Raw genomic sequence first — 25,412 nt, 5'->3', positions numbered from 1 at the left:
GACGGCCCCGTAAGTTCACACCTTGGCATAATCGGAGTATCCCGGAAAGCAGAACGCGCTCGACCATTACAACCACGACATTTACACCGTAAGCGGAGATCTCTGACCCCCTCGTCACAAAAGCGACCGTGCTACCTGTGATTAGGCGCGATAATATTGCGAGGACGCCGAAGAATATAATCTTTTACCATAGTAATCCTTCCGGTACACAACGCAAGGCTGTGTCACTCGAATATAGAGTAAATTGGTGGTTCTTTCTCAGTTTACACTTTTGCTAAGAAAAAATATGCTATCCTTACCGATTTACAAGTAATCCTCCTGCTCCAAGATCGTATGTGATCAGAGAATTTATTTTGATCTTTAAGTGTAAATATTCTGCAACTTCTGCCTCCAATCTCATTTAGCACTAAACTCGAATTAAAATTAACACCAAAACAGCACGGTCAAAATGACCGGTTTTATATTTTACAGGTATTGGAACTATACAAATTCACATACGGAAATTAGTGGAATAAATTTCTTTGTCGAAGCATTCATTATATTGAAAATTATGGACAGTGTCAATAAACTTAAGGTTGTCATTTTTATAAGGCAATATTTAAAAAAATAAATTCATTTAAATTTCATTATTATAGCCTATTCGTTTTCCCATTTTCGTCCACTGGTCGGGGACTTGTACAGCGAGTTGCCTTGTCAAAAATTGCTTTGTTTTAATTTGCCGTCGTCTTATTTACGGGGCCGAAAAATTTTTGGAGTTATTTCGGCGGCGCTGTATTTATTGACGTATCTTTCGAAATTCAGTGGCGTAGGTACGGCGCACAGTGGGCAATTTGGACGAAATCGGATTCAAAGTCAAAGAACTTTCGATAGAAATGAGGTAGAGCGATGAAATTTCTTTTAAATGAAAGCTGAAACTTTGTAGAATATGGGAAAAATAGGGAGATTATTACCATCCAATCATTTCAACGAAAAAATTGCTTCATTAGTTTTTGTCACAAAAATCTATTTTTTGCAAAATCCTGATATCGTAGACAAATTTTGAGACCAGATTTGAAACCAGCGTGAAAATATCTATGGGAAATGATGTATAGCATATTAAAAAAAAATTTTTCCGCGCGTGGTATTGGAAAAATTTTCTTGAATTTGTGCGCGTTTAACGAATTTTCTCGAGGTTAAAAAACGTTCGTACCACAATCTCTCTATTTTTCTCATATTCTACAAAGTTGCAGCTTTCATTTAAAAAAGATTTCATCGCTCTGCCTCATTCCTATCGAGAGTTCCTTGATTTTGAATCCGATTTTGTCCAAATTGCCCACTGTGCGGCGCGCGGGTCTCGCGAGGGAAAACTGCCATTTGTAACAGCAATCGTAACGCGGAACCCCTGATTTGCCGTTTAAATCCGTTCTGGGTCGATGCGAGCACAGAGGGTTGGTGTGACGCCGAGTCGGGGAAAAAAGTCTGTTTTCTTTGACGGCGGCGCTGCGCGTAAATGCGTAACGTACGGTGTGCGCTTAAAACGCGCGCGCGCGCGCGCGCTCGAACGTGTGTTGTACACGTATACGCGCGCCACCCTCGCGGGGAACTCCATAATGTAAGTTCATCTCAACGGCGCTGATGCGTGTGTAATCCCGTGATGCTTGCCGATAACATCGTGGGTTTTATTTTCATTATTCATTTGTTCGACCGTACCCCACGGATTCCCAGCCGAGCTTACACGCATAAACCCATGTTTTTATGATGGTTTAATCAGATAAAACTACGGAACGCCAAAAATTGTCGAACACCGACCGGCTTGCATGCTACTTACGAATCGGAGCTTTCAACCCCATGACATCGACGACCTCCGTGTGCAGTTACCTGCAGGAAGTTCGATCGATCCTGCAAGTATGATGACGAACGCGATGACAGTTCTCGAATCCTTTCTCTAGAATTACAACGTTGGATGATTCCATTTTGCCGAATTTTAGCAACTCTTTTCCATGTTATTGGCAACGAAGTGTCAGTTACTTTTCAGTGTACTGGCATTGTTTATTGTTTTATCCTGCCGTATTGCGCTTCACATTTTTACTGCCACATATGTCATATGCGCCTGACACATATTTTGCTGTAACTTAAATTTATTTAATTATATTGTAATAAAGATAAAATTTTGTTAGGGTCTGCAAGGTGGAGGACGATTACGGATGTAATTGTTATAGTAAGTTCGCTCTTTTCTACTCTTATATTATTAACACTAGGTTCACAGGATCCGTCGATATGACGGGTGCTAATATTTTTAATGTACAATTGTTGACATTGTTCAACAAAATTATTTTTTTGGGTATATATTATAAAAAAAGAAATGGCTACAAATTTGGATAGACAGATTCTCGTTATTTTTATAATGTAAAATGGTCACTCTTGGTGCTCTGTAAACATAGTGTTAATGTGTTTTATGGGCTCTAGTGAGGCAGTCAAAGTATTCAACTCTAAGAATATTGAATATAGCTAATGAAAAGATAATAAAGTACCTTATGGGTTAGAGAAAAACTGGAATTAAATACCCACAATTACTATACAATTTTCGACGGTGACTTCGTGAAAATTCTTCCAACAGATTTGCTTCTAAAGTGCTACCTTTTCGTTAAAACGATAAAGTGAATTACAACGCACGGTACATTCAGTGCATTCTCCGTTACGCATAAGTTTTCGCGAGATTATAATACGATTCTCGTCGGAAACTTCTTTTTCTCGCGTTTCCGCCGTACTCGGTCGTTTCAAACAACGAGTAGAACGTCGGAGGAAGCGATAGGTCGACGAAAAAGTATAGAGGAAAGGAAACGGGTGAAATATCAGAGCTACGGGGCAATTAGCAGGCCAGCTGAGTTAATGCGAGAGCGATGGTTTAACGAATCGTGATCAGAAAAAGTGCGACAACGCTTCGAAAATACATCTCGCCGAGTGTTAAGCAAGCCGAATACGCCGGCCGGCCGACTGTGAACGGTAGTCACTGATTTTGTCGAATAAAAACGGCGAAACGGAACATTTTTCGTGCTCATTTTCCGCACACGGAACATTTTTTCTGCGCATTGTTCGCACACGGATAACACAGTTTTTTTACCGCGAATATAGAAACTAATCCGTTCGAACGAAACGTTGACTTTCATTTTGTGTATTTCCAAACATTTATTATTTAGGCTTTTTCGTAGTCGCTTCAACGATTACAACGAAAGTATGGGTTTGTCGTGAAATTACATTCCTTTAACAAACCATGCTGTGCTTAGTACTAAATACAGTGATTTCTCTATATATGTCAGCAAGGCCTGGACGATAAACGTCGCGGAATTATCCCCACTACCGCGGAGTATACCCTGTTAGGGGCCACGAAGTAGGTCGTGGAGGAAAGTAAACATAACACGGCTCGACTATGTCTGGACATATTGTTGTTGTTGACATATATCGAGAATTCACTGTACACATTTCAGTGTGATCTGTCCAGAACAAAATTTGTATTAAACGAGGGAACAACATTTACAGTTATATGAATGTAGTACATAATTATTAGACTGCGGATCTTTATGCAAAATAAAAATTATTTGCATTGATTGCAGGACACAGGAGCAAAATAGAAATTTCTTTCTTCTTTTAATTGTCTTATTAAGGTAAAACCAACACGCTTGTGCCCTTAAATCTTTTTAATACTGCTTTCAATTGTGCTCACCCATTTTTCTCATAAATGCGTAAAATCCGCAGGCTAATAATTGTAGAATGAAACTGGGAAAGTTTTCGTGTAAAGTACTTGAGACCAAACGCATCCTCGTTGTAAAATTTGTGTACACGAAACAAAATAAAATTCTACCCTCACTACCTTCTACCCTTTCTACAAAATTACTACCCTTGCAGTGTGAAACTCGTAAGATCCCTGTCTGCCGATCGTCCCCATTGAAAGTTTCATTTGTAACTTCAGGACAGTTTCGTCGACCTCGATTAGGATCTGTCCCCCCGTCGGATCTTCGGGCACCTATCCGGCGGGGATTTTTTCAGCGAAAATATCGGCAGGGCTATCAAGGTGTCTTAAGGGAGAATCTCGTATTTGCTTGGCCGGAAACACGATATTCCTGATCGGGCCATGGGCCAGACCAGGAGACTGCCCACGTGTTTCACGTTCGACCGTTGAAAAAAAAAAAAAAGAAACAAAAATTCGCTCCTCCGCGCTGGCTCGCGAGGTCCCGATGTGCCTCGACGCTGGTAGACGGTGTATTATTTTTCCGCTTGCTCGCCAAATTGGCTCGCACGGACATCTCGAATTACGGACACTCGATATCGCCGCGTAAAATGCTCGAACGTCCCGCTCCGTCGCGCCGTTCGGACCTCTCTTTCTGGAATATCCAAAAAGGAGTTCCACAATGTTCCATTGAGCGCGGATCGGTATAATCGAGCACGGCCCCCGATCTCTCGTCCTGCCTCCCGCTCTTCACGCATCGAACCACCCGCAACCACGTTCGCCGATTTTGACGCGCTCCCGCAGCTTCCTTCCAACCGTGGTACTTCCAACATTTATTATTTCCTCAACCCTCAAACTCTGAATGCAGTCATTTTTATTAGAGAAAAGCTCCTCCCCCTTCAAAATAATAATTTTGTATTATTTGTATTGAAAAGAAATACAATTCCGTTGAAAAATGCCCGTATCCTTCTGTGACCTCTACGCGTCCGTCCACGAAGAAACTATTTACACCAAGCTATGGCCCCCTCAAAATCATTCACTTCTTTTTTAATTTAAACTAAGTTAATTCAAACTATTTGAAATGCCCCTCCCCACTCCCCCGCCGGTTTTATATTTCTTTCTAAAATCAGATTCGTAAGTTAGGTTAAGTAATTAAAAATATTATTTCTGGAGCATTCTGATCAAAATATACCCGAAAATAATATCCCCTAATTGTTTATTATTTGTATTAAAAATAAATACAATTCCGTTGAAAAATGCCCGTATCTTCTTGTGACCTCTACGCGTCCGTCCACGAAGAAACTATTTACACCAAACTATGGCCCCCTCAAAATCATTCACTTCTTTCTTAATTTAAACTAAGTTAATTCAAACTATTTGAAATGCCCCTCCCCACTCCCCCGCCGGTTTTATATTTCTTTCTAAAATCAGATTCGTAAGTTACGTTAAGTAATTAAAAATGTTATTTCTGGAGCATTCTGATCAAAATATCCTCGAAAATAATATCCCCTAATTGTTTATTATTTGTATTAAAAAGAAATACAATTCCGTTGAAAAATGCCCGTATCTTCTTGTGACCTCTACGCGTCCGTCCACGAAGAAACTATTTACACCAAACTATGGCCCCCTCAAAATTATTCACTTCTTTTTCAATTTAAAGTATTTTTCGTATAAAATTTTTATTAGAGAAATTCCCCTCCCCCGCCGGTTTTATATTTCTTTCTAAAATCAGATTCGTAAGTTACGTGAAGTAATTAAAAATGTTATTTCTGGAGCATTCTGATCAAAATATCCCCGAAAATAATATCCCCTATAATAATAAATATCCCCTAATTTTTTATTATTTGCATTTAAAACAATACAATTTTGTTTCAAAATGCCCGTATCTTCATGTGACCTCTACGCGTCCGTCCACGAAGAAACTATTTACACCAAACTATGGCCCCCTCAAAATCGTTCACTTCTTTATCAATTTAAACTGTTTTGCGTATAACATACAGTATTCAAGTAATTTTCATTTAAAGATTAATAAGCTGGTCATCCTGTATCCAGGGTGCGGCCGAAAGTTACGTGTAACCGAACACGAGGTAATCCCTCAGGAGAAAATAAGAGAGAAGTGTGGAATAAAATTTGCTCGTCCAAGGCCTAGTTTTCGGAAGAAAAAGAAATAATCAAAAAGTCCGCTGCGTTGTGTAAAGCGAGTGCAAAAGACCCTGTCGAGATTTGTAATGTTTTTGCTTCGAAAAGGAAGATGGCGTGATTTCTTCTCGTTGCACGACGGATCAAATTTGAAAGTGTTAAACTCGGCGACACACGACGTGATTTGCTCGTTGGCCATACTTTCCTGGCGTAATGTGTTCTCCCGTATGGAAGGCTCTTCGGGCGTAGCCGTAACCTAATAGGTTTCCTGCAGGAAGATCATGCTTCGGTACAAAGGCTGATCGCTACATCGCACGCGATCACGGTGCACGTCATGGAAACTGACGATCTTCATAGCACCATTTGTTCAACCATCCTCTCCACTACCAGTATCGCGCCACACTTCTTTTTTTTTTTTTAACAAAGTATACAACTCTTTCATTATAATATTTCATCCGTAATACGATATCAATGTCTAGGATGGAAACCGAGTTAACAGAAATGTCATCCTACACGATTTATTGAAACTTCGTTAAATAAATCAAATACGCTCGACAATAATATATCGTGGATTTTGTACATCGATATTATTCGGTTTGTAACATAAATTCGGTTATGCTCGGTATCTCGTTTTATTTATTAATAAAGAATCGTTCAGTTGTATAATTCCTGATTGCAAGTGGCTTCTTTTCAATCACACGTACGTTTACAATGAGTTGTAGCTAAATTATTAAAATTAGAACAGATTTATATTTGCAATCCAATACTTTCTCTCGATTCTGGTTCTCGACAAGCTTTTCAATTTTTATAATTTCGCAAATGGCAGTTCAGTCTGCTGTACGCATTATTTCGCCATAAATGTTCCTGATTTTCTAAGCAATAAATTGTGTATAGTAACCTGTATGTAGTTAACATGGTCCACTCTTTACAAAGACAGTTAGCTATTAAATACTACGTAATTTATTGAACTTCTACAATTTTATACCAATTTTGTACGCATTATTTCGCCATAAATGTTCCTGATTTCCTAAGCAATACATTGTGTATAGTAAGCTGTATGTAGTTAACATGGTCCACTCTTTACAAAGACAGTTAGCTATTAAATACTACGTAATTTATTGAACTTCTACAATTTTATACCAATTTTGTACGCATTATTTCGCCATAAATGTTCCTGATTTCCTAAGCAATACATTGTGTATAGTTACCTATATGTAGTTAACATGGTCCACTCTTTACAAAGACAGTTAGCTATTAAATACTACGTAATGTATTGAACTTCTACAATTTTATACCAATTTTGTACGCATTATTTCGCCATAAATGTTCCTGATTTTCTAAGCAATAAATTGTGTATAGTAACCTGTATGTAGTTAACATGGTCCACTCTTTACGAAGACAGTTAGGGATTGAATACCAATTTTATACCAAAAAACACCTTTCATCCAAAATATACCTTTCCGTGGGGCAAGCTGGATTACAGTGCTCTCGTCGTAAACGCGCGATTACTACACCTGCACGAATGTACCGTACCATGCCAATAATTGCTTGGCCACATAACAAAATAGCATTCATCCAAACCAGAGCGCATCCATTCATTCCTTTGTCTCTTTCGGGACAGAAGCGAACTGCGGAGCACAGTCAATTTCTGTCCGGTTTGTGACTCCCGACCAGAAAACAGCGGAGAGCACGTCCCTCGAATAAAAATGAAACGCACATTGGAGGTTCTTCAGCGCGAATCGCTCAGCAAAAGGGGTGCTCGTCGAGTTTCAATTAGCTCGGTTTTGAAAAAGGTACGCGGGCCCGCCGATGCGTGGAATCGTATCTCACGAGGTGCATCGGCGAAAGAATCTTTCGAAGGAAACGAGCCATCGGCCGCTTTGTAACCGTTTCTCTTTTGTTCCTCCGGCGAATTTCGTTTTCGCGACGGGGCCGAGATCGGTAAAGGGTTTTTGAAAAAACCGAGGTTTTTGTCGGTGCCCAACGACCAAAAAAGACGTTTTCATGCCGCCGCATTGTTGTTCGCCGCGCCGGACGATACTTGGGCCCACCACTCGACACAACGGGATCATCGGATGATGGAAAATAACTAGACAGACGTTGCCACTGCATTTACACTGTATTTACTTGGATTTCGACACGTGGCGAGTTAACAAAGCCTATTGATCGTCGCTCGGCCGTACAATGCAATATGGATTGCGCTCGAATTTATTTCTATGCGGACACCGCGGTATAATTCTCGTTCATTACGTATAAATAGTAAATTAACTGCGCAGAACGTTTTTGAATGTAGACAACACGAGTTTGAACGGTGCGATTATCTCCATAAGCACGCCCTGGGGACTCCATGATCCTACAAAATGTTGCGTGCAAGTACGGTGCGTCCTGTTTCGCTAAAAATGTCAAGGGACAAGCGTTTCTCCCGTTAAAATCAATTACAGTGATTTCTCTATATATGTCGCCGAGACCTGCATGATAAACGTCGCGGAATCATCCCCACCACCGCGGGGTATACCCCGTGAGCAGCCGCGAAGCTCCGAAGACAAGACCCGTGTTGTTGACATATATCGAGAATGCACTGTAATTTTTAATTACGATCATTAGAGTATTTGAAAAAAGAAAATCAAAGTAGAAGAATGCGACAACCATACCGCGGTCTCTCTTATCCTAAAGTGTGGAACGTGTCAGTGAAAAGTGTATTGCATCGAACGTATTCGGATTGCAACAACAGACAACATTAATCAGTACATGTTCGTGAACCTCCGTCACCCCTTTTCGATTATTGTACCGTTGACCTTTTGCCAGACTTTGATATCCGGAGAGTTCAAAACGTCAATGATCCACAGTTCACGCGTTGACACCTCCAAATATCTTGGAACGGATTAGATTAATTTAAATAAACCATAAAATCGCGTTATCATTCGCTGCTTTGTAAGTTAAGGACGTAAAAATCGCAGGATGGATAATCGTGCACATTTTTATTGTCAAGGACAATTTTAAATCGATATCGAAGAAAACACTCTGTATACGAACCTGCACGATACTATAGTTCTACTAGAGTTCTTAACCGGTAAAATGTTCTTCCTTAAAATTCTATCGCTTAACCTAAATTAATACGTTTCTACTACAAAGGATTCGGTATAAATCGTACTATGACCGTACGTAATAACATATAAAAAATGTACATAATAAAATACGTACTAGGTACATTGTAAATATTTTCCATCCGAGACTCTGTTGTCGAAAAATACGATTTTCAAAACCTTTTGTTTTATTTACACTCATAAATTGTTATATTCTTTCAGAAAGCTATCTTTCAGTTGCCCGCGATAAAACTTCTCGGATAAAAAATATTTTGCCATGATTTCTCCGTACTTGAAATCTCTGAGCCGTATCACAGCCTATTTTTCGAGAGAAGAAACTTGACTAATCGACATGAATGCTGTCAATTCCACTCGTGTCATTTAAATCTTGCAACGTAGGAATGGAGTGGACAGTTATTATGGTTATAAAGATGTTTCGCACGTCTTCGAAAAACAGGACAGAATGAAGTTTCAGTTCTTCAGAGATAATTTAATCGAAAAATGACTTTCAGATAACAAGTTGCGTCTCGCGTGATTTATATTTGCACACAGAATCATCGAATTCCTGCTGACAGAACGCATTTATCCGCACCCCGTGCAGATTTCACCTAATGTTGGCTTATTCTCCGTTACGATCGCCTGTCTCACCACCAGGCAGAATTCTCACCATGTCGGCCGACGATGCGTCAACATTCGTGTATTTGACCGTGTCACGGTTCTTTCGCCCGATGTCCCATGCGCCAATGGGCCGTCTCAGGAAGAAGAAGCCCGCTGCCAACACAAACGCCACTACCAACAACAAAATGCAGGCCCATAGAACCGGGTAAAACACCGACAAATCGCTTTGGCACTCGAGCTCATACTCCGGTACCTCGCTCAGCCATTTGTTGCGGTGGCGTTCCGGGCTGTAACATCTGCGGACGCCAAATTAAAAATTAAACAACTCGTTAATTTGATTTGTGCAAACATAATGATCGAATTCTTTCGTTCTGTGATTCACAAACAAATTTTCCAATAAAACACTACATTACATCGTTATATTTTTATATGTACTCACAATTGCAAAGTCACCCAGTTAAAGGGTTAAATATATTCGCACTTTAAGAAATTGGAAATTAGAAAGATTATTTATAACACAGAAAACGAAAGAGTTCAACCATTACTTATCCTAATATTTTAACATTTAAAATTTGTGGAAAAGATGCAGGCTCGTTTTATGTACAATTTACAAATTTTAAACAAGTAAAAAATGTGATGCTGTTATCTGCTATTTTTTTTTAAAGATCGTCAAATACGTGGTATCTTTTCCAACAATTCGATAATTGCATTGTTATACCTTATATTTAAACCTTATGTTTAAAATAAGTGAATAATATGTACATCTATATCATTTTAATTTCCTTTGAATTTTAATTCCGCCTTCGTAATCTCAGATCGAATATTTTTAATAAATAAAATGTGAAATAATGGATGTAAGATTTTGGATAAATTCTCTAATAATTATTGTCAAAATATTTAATATGAAAGTACTCTTTGAAACATGAATTGGCTTATTGGTATCAGCAGCGACATCTACCTAAGGGTGGGCGAAATGCTTACTCGGTTACCGACCATCCCTAATTCTAAAGATCCCCATAGAGACCCCATAGGTTGGGTTTGCTTACTTGATATCTCGACTGAGAGCTGTGGTGGTGCTCTGCCTCTTGATCCAGTCCATCTTGCAGTCGCAGCTCCAGGGATTCCCCTCCAAGTTCAAAACTGGCTTTCCCTTCATTATCCACTGAAAGTTTTCATTGAGTGTCCTTAGACTGCAATTGTTTACCAACAGTTGTATCAGTCGCGGCAAAGGTTTCTCGATGTACACAGCAGTGTTCAGGTACATTAACCTCTTCGAGCCGGTCAAGGATAACGTTTCCAACTTGATTAAGTTACTGAGTTCATCGAAGGATAGCTCTGTTAGGTTCTGCATGTCATTTAATATCAATGTTCGCAAACCCGGTGACCTGAAATTTCCCAGTTTTGTGATCATAGTGTTGGAAAGGTCGAGTTCTTCTATTGCGATCGGTAATGCAGCTGAAATAGCTGTTATAGGATTCCTTGACAAATCTAGCATGGTCAGCTTAAGTAATGGTTTGAACATTTCTTCAGAGACGTAGGACATTGACACGTTGCTGAGATTCAAATACTGCAACTCTTTCAAGGTCCAAAATGCGTTCTCGTGAATTCCATCGCTTATCGGATTGTTGGCTAACGAAAGGTATGTTAAAATCTACAAAGAAGAAAGTCTCAGTTTGAAGCATATACAGATACAGTCGTTACGCCCTCTTTCGGTAGAAAGTACATGCATGAAAACCTCGAAGTTACCTCGAAGGGTTCCAACATAGTTTCATTGACGAACGATATCTCGTTCCATGACAGATCGAGAAGCGCGAGCTTCGCGATTCTGTGGTTGAGGGCTTCGTGGGTGATGTACTGTAATTTATTGTGGCTGACATTCAACGACTTTAAATTATACTCGTCCTGACACAAGAAGAAGAATTGTTGTAGCTGATTCTGCGAGAGATCCAAGTTTATTAAACTCGACAGATTGGTGGAACAGTCGAGAAATTTGTCAAACTGGTTATCTCGGAGAATCAGAGTTTTCACTTCGGATAGCTTAAAAGTACTCTGATATTTCAAGAAGAAGTCTTCTTTCTTTATGCCACGGCTTGATAGATTGACCTGCAACATAAAGGTAATATAATTAATATTATTCAATAATATTTCTTCTCCCTAGTAAATGAATTTTAACACATTACCAATCAGCGCTTTTTTAATAATTCCTGAAAAGCTCCGAATTTTTAGGAGATAAATGGATACTTCTGACCCGTGCACTAAAGGGCTAATCAATTTTTAGGAAGTAATGTATCAATTTTTGAGAATTATGAAGTCGTATTAATGGCAGCGAGTAAATACTTATTTTAAAGGCAATGCGAATAGATCTTTTTTAATTGGACGACAGCGCAATCGCCAACCATTGCATGTCGATAGTTTTGTTTACGTGGTCTCGGTCATCACCGTTCACGATCGCACGCGGACCAAAACACTGTCATAAAACCCTTCGAAGATCGAATGGCGGCTCGCCGTATTCCCTCGTGTTTCATTTTGAAATACAATTTCATACTTAAGTTTCGTTTTTTCACGCTAGAACCCATGCTTCGAAAACATGGGTTGAAAACGGTTATATCGGTCTCACTCTTTGAATTACGTGAAAAAATAGAAAAAGCACTTTTCAAAACTTTTTTATTTACTTCTCATTAACATCGTGAATCGACCCTAGTATGTAGAAGTTTTATAAGGTGCATTCTCTTAACACCTTACTAACTGTTTGGGGACACGTTTGTTGTAAACAATGTGACATTCCGGATCGCTATTGTACAGGGTGATCGATAAAATATTATTTTCGATAAAATTGACTTTGGAAATCCGCCAAGTTCGCGTGCTTAGCACAGAGATGATAAGAGAGTGCTCACGTCTGGGGTTTGGGTGTTCCCACTTTTGTGACATCGCCTTTTTAGCATGGATCAGATCCCACATCATCTTTTTGCATGGAACAGAATCCACATCATCTTTTTGCATGGAACGCGCACAAAGCAGTTTCAGATGAATGATAATGTCGCACGAAGCATTGGTTGAAGTTAGTTCTAATCCATGCCACAGATTTAATAATACAGAAGTGGGTTCTGTTCCCTGTTAAAATTGATGTTGGTCCTGTTCCATGAAAAAAGATGTTGTGGGTTCTGTTCCACGCAAAAAGATGTTGTGGGTTCTGTTCCATGAAAAAAAAAAAAAATGATGTGGGATCTGTTCTATGCTGGAAAGACGATGTCACAAAAGATATCCTTTCCGCTTAGCATCTGCAAGAAGTAGAATCGGCCGGTTATGAACAGACGCGTCGTATACAGGGTGTCCCAGCATCGATGGTACAAGGGGGGTGAGTCTACGTGAGGAAGTAAGTCGAAAATAGGGAATAAATATTTTTTTTATTTGAGGCTTTGTTTTCGGAGAAAATCGAATCTCCGTCGGGTTCGCAGGCTTCAGTCTATGCAGGAAGTAGAATCGGCCGGTCATGAACAGACGCGGCAGAAAATTCCTATTCTACAGTGCGCGTATTCACCGAATATTCAAACTCGATTTTCTCGACAACAAAGCCTCATACGAAAAAATGTTAGCCTACATTTCCTACAATTCCACATTTAGTTAATTATAATTGACTAAAAATAAATAAATTACTATTTCTACATTTTTTCTACATTTCTACGATTTATATTCAAATATAAATATTCACTCTAGAATGCGTAGAGATATGCTTTGAGATATTTATCGATACAAAACGAATTTGCGTTGTACAGCATAAATTTGACGGTAAAGCGGAAAAGCTATGAAAAATCATGGGGCAACAACCACCCACCGTGCTTGGCGAGACCGACGAAACAATTAATACGAAGACCGCGATCGCCCGGAGCCACATTGTTCAGGTGGTAGATGAATAATCCAGTTCCTCGGTAGATGGGCACGATGCAATTCCGATTGTTTCCGCAACAAGACAGCCTAGTTTACAACTATACTTCTCACACAAGGTTGCGCTGGAATGCCAGTAAATTCGTCCTCAGCATGCTCTGCTCACGATCACAATGCCGAATTAGGAAGGGAGCGAGAAAACACTCGGTATTCTGGTGCACTCACACATGGTCTTCTTTCTTCTCGTTTTCCCTTTGTTTGCCCCCGCCTTCTCCGTCACGTGCGACAGCTAATTCAATTCTTGAACGATCTGGCGGCGCCCTTTTATCACGAACAGATCACAATTCTCCAGCTATCGAGTGTTTCTTGCTCTTGGGTTAATCGTAATTACAATGAGTCTTTAATCGGTCATTTCACAAAAAGTAATCTCTTTCCACGATAAACAGATCCACAAATGGAACGCAACCTGATCTAATAACAAATATCCTGAACTTCCAGGTGAATCTATTAGACTCTTAATAAATTTTCGGACATCGAAGATTCTTACGATGTCTTCTGTAGACGTTTTATTCTCGAGGTCTCATTCTTCAATTCTTCTGCATTCTTTCATTCAAATTTTTTTAAAAAGATTTGTTATTGAATCTAAAAATCTAATTCAGTGTTTGTTATTCTCACTGAAGCCCGTGCACAGTTGGTCCTCGACCGAATAGAAAGACGTTCTTCGTTCAGTTGTTCGCACAAGGAAGATAAACCGCACACTGAAAACGGATCGTCCCGTTCGGTTAACGAAGAACGGAAAAAATGTAGAATTAATTCGTTTCTGCCCGGTCCAGAATCCGGGAGATTAACGCACGTCTTTCCCAATAAACCGCGATTATGCCCCCAATTCTTTCGCTCTGTTTTGTCCGCTTTTTTTTTTTTTGTTTGGCCGGTACGCTGCCAATCGCCGTGTATTTTTTCAATCAATTTATTTTCGCGCGACGATATCGTTAATCGTGAACGAAATGGAAAACCGGCGCGGATAACGTGACGATGCTATGGTGCCTCTGCGCTGCAGACAATACTCCTGATAAATTATTGTACGCCCCGACGGAAATGGCGAAATGTACAGTCGACCACAGAAATATTCAGACGACGATATCAATTAATTTTTAAACGCGCAACGAACGAAAAAAGAATGCAACATATTACGAGGTATATTTTCATTCGTGTCGCATGCTCGTGGTTCAAGTGGTTATCCGGAGAATTAAGAACGGTTTGCGTAGGGATGTCAGCGAACCAACAATGCTTAAGTAAAATCATTTTAAAAAAACCATGGATCAGCAATTAAAAATTATTATTTTAATTTTATGTATCTCATTCGTACGACGTTCGAATTAAAAAGACGTAAGGATTAGATATTTTATTATTTAAAAAATTCTGTTTATATGTACAAGATTTTTGCACATTGTTGTATTAAGATGATAGTCTTACCAGTGAATATTGCATTTTTTTTATTCGTTTTATGTTTATTAAGAATGCAGGGTACAAAAGTCAAATGATATCTGCCTTCAAATATCATTGTTTCTTTTTAAACCAAATACCTTTGTGTCTCTTCTCTAATTTTGTATTGTATATTTAAGCATTCTTTATTCATGTATGTACATGTGTATTATGTATAAAAATAATAGCGTGTAATTAAACGTTGTAAAACATTAAGCGCATGAAATATTAAATTCGTATTTCAAATTCGAAAGTCTAAATCGTACTGGATTCTTTTTTTCTTACGAATATACCATAGTCGCGGTAACCAATGGTTTCTTATGTAATACTGGCCCTCGCAATGAGTAGAATACGATGCAAGCAAAACATTGATTTTCTGACTTTGATTTTCCATGATCAAGACCAATTTTACGATAGCTTATTTATACCAATATCCATCAAACCTAAAATGTTGGAATCACGTTATGGTGGTCGCGGACATATAATTTTGACTCACCCTATACGATCCACTATAATTAGAACAAAGTTAAATTTATCGCCAGGATGTAAGGAACTATTTATACATCCGCCTTCTGCAGTTATCAAGTTTAGTTACATTTCAAAAATATCTTTAAGCATTCAGACTTTGCACAGTTTATTGGACAGAGAAACGACAATGATATTGCTCAATTAGTTTCATCGGGAACAACGTGTATGCATTTTTATATAGTTTCAAATAGTGTTCACGATGATTGCGAGTCGCGCAATTATCGCTCAAGGAATGATGCTCGTGTAAAAGTAGTATAAACAAGAAATTCATTAAGAGCATCAGGCGTTTATTCGCGGAATCGTATCTTATTCCCAGCCGTGGTGATTGTGACCAGAATGACCGATACACAGTAACAAATACTTTATTATTTTTATCGCTGTGCGATAACGGTGGCAAGACAGTCGTTCACTTTTTCGGAGTTTGCGGTGTACTGGTCGCTTTAAACACCAGTGGATTCGATACACGAAATATGCTCGGCAACATCGTGGCTAGCGTGCCAAATACTTCTTCGGACATCCCCTATAAAAAAATGATGAATTAGCAACTACATTCAGTTTTGAAGTTCAAGTAATTTAGATGTGACATTATGAATTACCTTTGGGACAAGAAACTGTAGATTCTTCAATTCGGCGCCACCCCATGACGCCATTTCTATCATGAACCCTTTCACACACTTGAAAACCAATTCCGCTCGTTTCGTACACCATGCCACAGTCATATCCTGAAGTTTTCAAAGACATTTCTTAATATACCAGTCTTAATATACCAAAAAACTATTCTTGGAGGAAACATTATCGCACCTCTGTCATTTCATGGACAAGAAGTACAGGAATGGTGAGCGTGGTCACGTCATTACAGCAAGCAGTTTTTAGAATGTTTCGCAATCCCAGAATCGCCGGGTGTCTCGAATTGATATCGCCTGTGTTTTACAGAAAACGTTTTACTCGAGCAAGTGATTGGTATCAATAAAAGAAATACGAGTTACTTACCGGATCTCAAGGAATCATTCACCACCATGTGAAAAATTACATGCACTTGTGCTAAATTCGAATGCCTCGTAATGTAAACGTCTCCTGTCTGTAAGCTTTTGCTAGTCGTCGATTTTTTTGTCTAAATATAACATATATGTTGAACATATACTCGACTATTGATTAGGTATTCTTTTTTTCTTCAATTTCTCACCTGCGATTCGTTCCCTTCTTTATGACGCGCTTGCCTCCAGGCAACAGCGTCTTTAACGTCGTCCCTTATTTTTTCCAATTGCTCGTCGATTGGCAGAAAGTGAAACTCTGTCGTCAATTGACATATGGAGCACAATTCTACGAAGAAAAGAGAAATTGAAAAAAAGTGCAGGGATAACGTAGAACATGATCTCTCTAGTCGTTACCCTTCGCGATTCCAGAATAACTTCCTAAGTGATTGTCGCTCAATAGTACTAATCCACACAAATCATTAGAATACAATCCCAAAGCTGTCTGCAGCCTCTGTGGCGTTGGATCCATTCTATATGATAGTAAACACTTTTTTTTAAATTCAATGAAACTTCTGCATCATTATTAAGTTATGTCGTTATTTCCGGTAACTCACCCAGACTCACTTTTCTTTATCCTACAAAAATCTAACACATCTCCCGTCAGTATACGTATGTTGTGCATTTGTTTCATTTGGGAGCCCAAGTGTATAGTGAAACTTTCCTCTAAAATGGGATAGTCCGCAGTCGTTTTATCTTCGGTATGAACAAAATTATCTAAGGCGGGGCGAATCGGCGGCGTCGACACCATTGGGGAACCCCTGATGACAGTATATGTTTAAAAATGATTAAATATCGATGAGGTTGCTTAATTTACTCGTATAGACATACATTGGTGTCGGTAACATATTAGTCTGCTGTTCTTCTAGTAGCCTCATAATCCAATTCCGATATTGTCGTCTCTGTTCTAATTTCAACGCATCCACTCTTGATCCCCATTGCCCTTGCAATAAACTTTGCTCTTCAAAGTGTCGTCCAGCCATCTCGTTTATGGATTTTTCGGTAGAACCAGCCTCCAAAGCTTCCACAGCTTTGCGCATTTCTTCTGTTTGCCTGGAATTGAATTTTCTGATGAGTTCTTTCACTCTTGTACAATATTAAGAAAGATGTATGATTAACGGGCCACTTCAAAAAAGAACTCTCTCCAATTAAATTATCAAAAAGATCATTGACCTTGAACGTGATCTTTGTTATACTGTAGTTATTGATAGTCTGCTTAAAAAGGTCAATGCAAGCGATAATTTAAGATATACGCATTAGTGTAAAGCAGATATTATTATGCGAATTTGGACTTTTCTTTTCTAGCATAATAATAACAGGAAAATGTGAGCAAAAATAATATGGATTAATAAACTATAGATGTTTTATACTATGTACTTTGTTATAGTATAGAATAAGTATTAACTCAGTTTCTGAGAAAATCAATTGTAAAAAAAACGTAGAGTTTAAAACTTGAAAACCTTCTGTGCTTTAATGCTAATAGTTTTACGGTTCTAATCTGTATAGTAGTATTCTGTGGATTTTTACATTAGTAATTTGTTGTTTAATATGATATTAAAAATCGAAACGGATTGTATTTTAAAGACTATTTCAAAAACTGAACATCTAAAAAATTAGTTACACCACGCAATAGAGTAAACCTTCGACCTATGGACGTTATATATGTTATACCTATATACGTTGTTATATGCATGTTTTTTTAAAATATACTCTTTTAACATATCATATAGATACATGCCCACTCACAGCTAAAAATCTAAATTTATGGTAAACAGTGATTAGATTTAGGTACTAACTTTTGAGTAAGTTGCTCATAATGTGTATCCCTCATTTGAATGACTTCTGTTACTTCTCGACCAAATTTATGTTCTGCTTGCAAAATAGGCTCCAATGATGGAGAATGTACCAATCTATGGTAAGCAGCAGCAAACAACTCTTCATCGGTTGTTCCGATTGGATCTGCATAATCCACTGTCTTCTGTTTGTAGGTTTTTTCCCAATTTTTTATAATCTCTTCAATGTCTGTATTCCCCGACATTGCATTCTCCAGGGCATTCTCTGCTCTTTCATCGTAAAATTGTAATGTCAGCTCTTTAATAGTGTTTTCCAAAGATTCCAGTAAGTCTGGTTCCACGTAACATGGTAATTTAAACGATGAGACAATACGATGCATGAGTTCTTTAATCGATCCATAGTAAGGTATTTTTAATGGTATCTCCAGTACATATTCCTGATTTGTTGTACACGTTGGAAACTTATATACAAAAGTTTTCTCCACGTGTTCTTCCTCTGACATATTCATGTCTCTTAGAGCACTTTTTCATTATATTTGATGATTCATGTGTCTGTTCCTATATGAAAAAGTAGCAAAATGATTAGTATTTAAGGGAATTGTTTTCATAATGTACATGTAATCATAAGGAAATATTAATCACTGAATATGGTTGGTTAAAATACCAGGAACGATCAATGTTATTTGTTTATTGCGAAATTATATTTTTTAGGGGTCAGCTTTCACAACATTTAGATTAAAAGGTCATTGATAATGTATAAAAGCACTTCTGATTGCATTTTTTATCTACATCCTTTTAAAAACAATCATTTTCAAATATTATTTGCAATGACATTAAATACGTCTTTTTGGTAACTTTTGTTAATATCGATAAATATAAAAGGAATTTACAAAAGAGTACCTTGAAATCTATAATTAATAATTATATGAAAAGAATAAAATTTGAAAAATATTTACAATATCGACCCACGAGGGCGCCACTGTAAGAATCGCTTCATTGTTTATAATTGTTTTACGATTGAGAATCACAAGTATAATAATACAAAAGTGTACTTTATGTTTCTAGGAGATACTAATATTTCTGATAGTAAACATCAATTGCCAAGTGCTGTTTTGAATTTGCATGACCATTGCATAGTTCCTTCTTAAAGCTAACCTAAATGTTTGAAATTTTATACGTACAAGTTCTTTTTCTTTTCGTGATCGACGTATGCTGTAATGTCAAATTGCGTTTGGACATTCAAAAAAGATGTTTAGCACTGTTCATTCGGCAAAACTTTCCGAGTAAACACACAATACACTCACATAGTTGTCAAGACCATTCATTCGACGCCCCCAGCCATTTAATAAACAGTTTCTCCAACATAAATGTTGGTACATTTCAATAATATCTACACCGTTTCGCTAAATATTTTGGCATTTTATAATGTGAACTCTTTTTAAATAATATATACTTAGTATTCCAATTTCAATTTTATTCGATGATCACTTTTTCTCTTACATTTGAAACAAGACTCCGTTATGTTTCCTGCACTGCGTTCAACCGGTTCAACACAAAGTGTCGGTTCAATTTGAGAGTGTACGATTTGGCGGCTACAGATTTTTAAGCATAAAATCAGTATCAATCAGTATTTACAAAATGGTCGAGGACAAAACTCAAAACGTTGATTTGACAGATCACGAGGCTGAGTTGTATGATAGACAAATTCGTCTTTGGGGTTTAGATTCACAAAAGCGGCAAGTATATCAGCAGCTAACCTATAAAACGTGTAACCTGTAATAGAAAGTTTTAATACAATGCTATAAAATTCATTACTTGCAGCTTGCGGGCAGCCAAAATATTATTAATAGGCCTAAATGGTTTTGGAGCAGAAATAGCAAAGAATATTATATTAGCTGGTGTGAAAGCAGTTACATTCCTAGATCATCGAAATGTTACAGCTGAGGATCGGTGCTCTCAGTTTCTAGTATTTAAAGATTCAATAGGAAAAAATGTAAGTAGATTGTTAAGATATAACATTTATACTCGTATCATTTTTATATACAAATTGTGTCTTTAGAGGGCAGAGGCATCCTTACAAAGGGCACAGAATTTAAATTCTATGGTCAATATCGAAGCAGATACGTCCAACATCGATGACAAACCAGACACATTTTTTAGCAATTTTGATGTTGTATGTGCAACACAGTGTACCATTACACAATTAAAGAGAATTAACGAGATATGTAGGAAACATAATGTAAAATTCTTTTGTGGAGACGTTTGGGGAACTTATGGCTATACTTTCGCAGATTTAATAGAACATGAATATGCAGAGTAAGTGTAGAATTGGTTGATATCTTAAATATTTAAAAGTAATTTACCAATAAGACAATAATTCCCACAGAGATATAGTACAGACAAAGAAAATACTGCTTGGGGAAAGTGGAGAACCCATACAGAAAGAAAAGTTTGAAAACATAACTGTAACGGAGAAGCGTAAAGATACCTTTGTGCCCTTCGAATCAATTTTGAATGTAGAGAAGTCTAGCATCTCTCGCAAAGAATCTGAGATTTATTATATCATGTTAAGTAAGTTTAGTATAGGTTCTGAATTTAATTTAATGATAGTAAGTACTTTTGCCTAGATTATTTGTGTTTTTAGTAATGCTCAACTACCGTGAAAAGCATGGTAAAGATCCATTGCCCAGCGAAAGGGGTTCAGAGAGTTTCAAAGCCGAAGCAGAGGAAATTATTAAGAAATACGAACTTGAAGATAATATAAATCATTTAATAGAGTACGTATAATGTGAACTACTGATTCCTTGGTGTTCGCTAATCTTCAGTGATGTTTAATACTTAATTATGAATTCAGGGGTGACGTGTATGCTCAAGTTAGTCCAGTATGCGCTATCGTTGGTGGCATAATGGGTCAAGAAATAATTAAAACAGTCTCACAAAAAGGCGCCCCGCACAATAACGTGTTCATTTTCAATCGAGATACGTTGTGTGGGAAAATTTTGAGATTGGGTCAGTAACGACAATTTTTTCGCGTTGGTATGTCTCACCGTTTCAGTGCACTGTTATCGTCACAACCATTACTTTCACCACGTCTTATTCCATGTCTTTTGCTACGAAACCTTAATAAATGTATGTCTGAAAGAAATCATTATTACTGTGTTCAATTGAATGGTCCTTTAAGTTCTAAGTCTCGATCACTATCGAGTACACGTTATGATATGTGTCTAGTTATACACAAATGTTCAAAAGTTTGGGATCAGAAATCACGAAAATGATCAATATCAATGTAAATTTTTATTCATCTTTAGCTCAACGAATCTTAAAGAGAGCAAGTATTTTTTCTTTGACTCTCGATTTGATAAATTGTATATAGATATAGTGTTTCCTTTCTGTATTTAGTAAGCAAATTCTCCCAAGTTTTTGAATAGTATATTCAGATATTTTGACAATGAATATTAGCATATACTATAAGTTAGGTGTATCTACCCCGGGAAAGATTATTTCCTTGGACTTTCCCGGTGTCCAAACGATTCTATAACGTGTGCAGTCCGTTGCATTTTGTATGTGTTTGTGTTTGTCGAGCTGCAAGACCGAAGACAGAGTCCGATCGCTCGAGTTTTGAAGCTATTTGTACTTCCAGTATTTCCCCCGCAGTACTGCATTTTCTCGTTTATGTTTTTACACGTGCTTATTGCGCCGTTCTTACCGAGTGGATGTAAATGTTCGGTGTACACGGACACACAGACAGCTATGGTAAATGTGGCCTATCTCCAGCTCACGCACGTCGTAAGATATTTTTGTTCAGCGCCTGGAAGGGGTTCTCGTGTATATGGAAATATGACTCACTTTTCCCGGCTTCCGTCGGGGCAATTTGAGACCCGCTTTGTGGATTTTTTTCGTGTCCTCTCGCGCGGAAAACACGGTGGGAAACGTAAAATGGAAATTGAAAAATTGGAAAAGGGGAGCGACTTGGTGGCACGGCTCGTTATGCTTTATCGGCGCTCCGATATTACCCGCGACGACGCGGCGGTTTCTCTTTCGTGCTGCCTATTATTTAAAAAGCCGCTTTTGCATACCATCCCGCTGGCAACGTTACCCGATGAAATTGTCCTCGTCACCGTTGCAACTTATTGTTAGGTGGCTTTATTCACCGCGAATCACGCTAATTGCGCCCCGCCGCGCCGCGTTCGTTGATTACTTCGATGCCTGCGATCCTGTAAAGTCTGTAGTAAAACCGCGTGCCAGAAACCCGTAACAAGTTAACGAATTATGTGTGGAGGGCTGTTAAATAGGACCTCTAAATCCATTGATTAATACTACTTTAGCAGTCAGTAATTTCCTCGGTTCCATATAGCTGAGGTACGTTCGAGAGAGTGACGGTAGTAAAGTTAAAATTAGGTAATTATTTAGAAGTTTAGCCGTCCCACCGATTTTTAATAATTTTAATTTAATTATCTCGTAGACAAAGACTCTCGATTAGGGGAATGAAGTTTAGGTGTGTCTCCTACAGCGTTCGCGAATTGTTCACATGTAGTATAACAATTTATGAGTACTACGTGACCTCTACGCGAACATTTCACACAACTAGCGCTTATAGATTTTTATAAAATAAAAGAATAAAAATAATGCTTGTTGTATATTTTTATTTGTTCCATTAATAAACGGATTATCATAAAACTAGCATTGAAATAAAATTTGATAAGCGAAAGTTTAGCTGTATAAGGAACAAAATTTAAGGTAGGTACACTCCCAGCCAAAAAGATAGCACACGTGACATTTTTAATTTCTCAATGACAGATGTTCAATGTTGTTTGTAACGTTTAACAACGTGCTTGTTTTGTACATGAAAACGTAAACGTTCACAAATTTTGAACTATAGTACCCTGTTAGATGTCGTTAATTGTTTTTTCAAGTTAGACGAGGTGCCCAAGGACGTCCACATTTGGAAACTGTTTAATTTCTAATTGACGTACAAGATTCTTTTAAATTGATTGTGTAAAAAGTCCACTTTTTTTACTCAATCCTGTAGACTTTGACGAGAAAACTCCAAAAATACAAGTTTTAAACCACCGGAAATACAAGTTTTACGGCGCCGCCCTTGCCTGTCACAAATGCTCGAAATCGCTCAACTTTACACGCGTATAACTTTTGAACGAGTGAACTCCGCGCTTTGAAACTCGCAATTTTGGAATTTTCTCGTAAAAATCTACAGGGTTATATAAAAAAAAGTGCAAAATTTTTGGTCCCAGGAAGTGAAGTTCAGTCAAAAACGCATGTGTCGAATATTTTTCGCTCACTAAAGGCTTGTGCGACTTGAACATGTTCCCTTGTTAGTAAAAATTCACTCGGACGACTTCTTTATGATCGTGCCGGACAAAGTTATGTAAATCAGTTTAGTTATCAGTTAACATTGCAAGATGCTAAGTTCGAAGCGTACGTATAATATCTGAAGAATAATATTATTCGCTATGAAAACTGTAAATAGTCTCGATGCAGGAGAATAGATTTGTGGTAGGGTACGCGGCGAGAAGTCGTCATGGTGTTGGCGTGATTTCATTGGCGGAATGACGCTACCGCTCGCGCGAAATCCCCCGTCGGTTTTATCTGCGCGCATCAGTACCTGACGCGCGTAGGCGGCCGAGAATTGATTCGATTTTCACCGGAGAATTATGATGTATCGTCTTTCCCCATGGAAACGATTTCGTTACATATACCGGCCGATCATCGGCCCCGGTCGTATGTAAATTGAAATGGGCTCGCACATAAGCCTGCTCCCGGTCGCAGGTATGTACACACGCACGCGTAACATGTTTCTTAACGATCCGGCCACGTGCTTTCACGGCTGTCGAATTATGTTCCGCCGCGATGCTTCGCTCCTCTCGCCTCCCGAGAAACCATTAGCGGGACACGATCCCATCTCTGCGCGCGGATGCTCGCCCTTGATCCTTTCAATTCGATATTTTGTCTGCGCGCTCCTTTACCTAGGGGTGGGCTCCGTTGATACCGTCACTTATTTGTCGTCGTGTTGCGAGCGCGTCCAATTGCGTTCACGGGCGATTTTTAAATTCAATAGGTCGCCTGTCGTTTCGGAGAAGTCATGGCAGTTCCATTCGGGAACGGAATATTTATTAGATCAAGACTCGACAATGTCGACGCTGACAGTAGCATCTTTCAAATTAAACTTTGACCTATTACTCTTTCTTAATTTTTGCATTTTTGAGTAATCTCGATATTGTTAGTTTTTCTTTTGCAGAATTGCTCTTGTCGAGGTCACTGCAATTGATGGACTGACAACGCTTTTCTTATGCGCTATTGGAAATATTTACGCAATTGTAATAAATAATTCCAGCAGCGCAGTGGTCGTGAGATAGGTAAAGTGATGTTCGGGGATTAAGCAGTTAATCAATTGCACAGGAACCATTTTGTACCCGATACGAATCGGTACAACTGTTATCACCGTCGCGTCGGGCGGCTTGGTTTTATCAGCAGAGTTACGTCCGCGGTGTTCGTGCATCGGCGCCGTGGAAAAGCGCACAGTTGCTCTAAAATATGATCGAGCGGCGCAACAATTTACTTCCCCCACCCTCCGATTCCCGGGAAGCGATGTTATCTCACGGCAAATAGGTTAGAAGACGTACAGGTACTCCCGGTGAGTCAGGTAAGGAATTTACCGAGACTTCTGTCACGGGTGTTGCATGTACATTCACTGAATCAATACGACACGTACGCCTCTAGGAATGCTAAACGACTGCGGCGTAGCAAACATAGAGGAACCGCGCGTATTTCATTACGGGCGATACTCCCGGCCAAATATTCCTTTGAATTGCTCGTTAACGCGAAATTATCGTCTCGCAAATTGAACCGAACGATTTTACCGTCGTCGTCCAGGAAATTCGACTCTCGGCAGTTTCCTGCTTAACGTTCCGCTTAAAATGCTGGTGACGCGTTGCAGTTAACGTGATACTGTTGAATCACATTCGACCTGTAAATTATTGATAGCTCTTATGGCGATCGAATACAAAGAAACTTGTACAGGGTGATCGGTAACTGGCGGTGCAACAGAGGGTGATTCTACATAAAAAAAAATAAGTCTTTGGGGGTTAGGGTTAACGTTGCTGTGAACCCAAACAGATAATCGGAAATGTCGGTCTAT

The 25,412-nt window shown here is 38.6% G+C and overlaps 3 protein-coding genes across 3 annotated transcripts; 1 reads left to right on the top strand and 2 right to left on the bottom strand.

Annotated features, from left to right (window-relative positions):
* Positions 1-8,867: 8,867 nt before the first annotated feature.
* Positions 8,868-14,208, bottom strand: LOC143352283 (uncharacterized). Its single transcript, XM_076784610.1, has 4 exons — positions 13,376-14,208; positions 11,290-11,646; positions 10,590-11,194; positions 8,868-9,839 (listed from the first exon to the last, which is right to left on the bottom strand). Exons 1-4 carry the CDS (start codon positions 13,433-13,435, stop codon positions 9,545-9,547), a joined length of 1,317 nt encoding a protein of 438 aa, XP_076640725.1. The 5' UTR covers positions 13,436-14,208; the 3' UTR covers positions 8,868-9,544.
* Positions 14,209-15,701: 1,493 nt separating this feature from the next.
* LOC143352865 (FERRY endosomal RAB5 effector complex subunit 3) lies at positions 15,702-19,745 on the bottom strand. Its single transcript, XM_076785783.1, has 10 exons — positions 19,441-19,745; positions 18,263-18,817; positions 17,298-17,519; positions 17,024-17,227; positions 16,824-16,939; positions 16,619-16,755; positions 16,426-16,546; positions 16,237-16,355; positions 16,032-16,157; positions 15,702-15,955 (listed from the first exon to the last, which is right to left on the bottom strand). The coding sequence occupies exons 2-10, from the start codon at positions 18,766-18,768 to the stop codon at positions 15,842-15,844; spliced, it is 1,665 nt and encodes a 554-aa protein (XP_076641898.1). The 5' UTR covers positions 18,769-18,817; positions 19,441-19,745; the 3' UTR covers positions 15,702-15,841.
* Positions 19,746-19,778: 33 nt separating this feature from the next.
* On the top strand, positions 19,779-21,404 carry Aos1 (SUMO1 activating enzyme subunit 1). Its single transcript, XM_076785784.1, has 6 exons — positions 19,779-19,995; positions 20,081-20,252; positions 20,319-20,575; positions 20,646-20,830; positions 20,904-21,036; positions 21,114-21,404. Exons 1-6 carry the CDS (start codon positions 19,898-19,900, stop codon positions 21,274-21,276), a joined length of 1,008 nt encoding a protein of 335 aa, XP_076641899.1. The 5' UTR covers positions 19,779-19,897; the 3' UTR covers positions 21,277-21,404.
* The last annotated feature ends 4,008 nt before the right edge of the window (positions 21,405-25,412 follow it).

The sequence above is a fragment of the Halictus rubicundus genome, chromosome 3 (assembly GCF_050948215.1).
Source record: "Halictus rubicundus isolate RS-2024b chromosome 3, iyHalRubi1_principal, whole genome shotgun sequence".
NCBI lineage: Eukaryota > Metazoa > Arthropoda > Insecta > Hymenoptera > Halictidae > Halictus > Halictus rubicundus.
This window is presented reverse-complemented; position numbering and strand designations above follow the sequence as displayed.

Coding starts and splice junctions, on each gene's coding strand:
- LOC143352865 (XM_076785783.1), bottom strand. CDS start 18,768: ATGAATATGTCAGAGGAAGAACACGTGGAGAAAACTTTTGTATATAAG. Junction 17,520..18,262: donor TATGAGCAACTTACTCAAAA/GTTAGTACCTAA, acceptor ATTCAATTCCAG/GCAAACAGAAGAAATGCGCA. Junction 15,956..16,031: donor TACAGTTTCTTGTCCCAAAG/GTAATTCATAAT, acceptor ATTTTTTTATAG/GGGATGTCCGAAGAAGTATT.
- Aos1 (XM_076785784.1), top strand. CDS start 19,898: ATGGTCGAGGACAAAACTCAAAACGTTGATTTGACAGATCACGAGGCT. Junction 19,996..20,080: donor GGTTTAGATTCACAAAAGCG/GCAAGTATATCA, acceptor CATTACTTGCAG/CTTGCGGGCAGCCAAAATAT. Junction 20,831..20,903: donor GATTTATTATATCATGTTAA/GTAAGTTTAGTA, acceptor TTGTGTTTTTAG/TAATGCTCAACTACCGTGAA.
- LOC143352283 (XM_076784610.1), bottom strand. CDS start 13,435: ATGTGGCTCCGGGCGATCGCGGTCTTCGTATTAATTGTTTCGTCGGTC. Junction 11,647..13,375: donor CGTCGGTCTCGCCAAGCACG/GTGGGTGGTTGT, acceptor TTTATGTTGCAG/GTCAATCTATCAAGCCGTGG. Junction 11,195..11,289: donor CTATGTTGGAACCCTTCGAG/GTAACTTCGAGG, acceptor TCTTCTTTGTAG/ATTTTAACATACCTTTCGTT.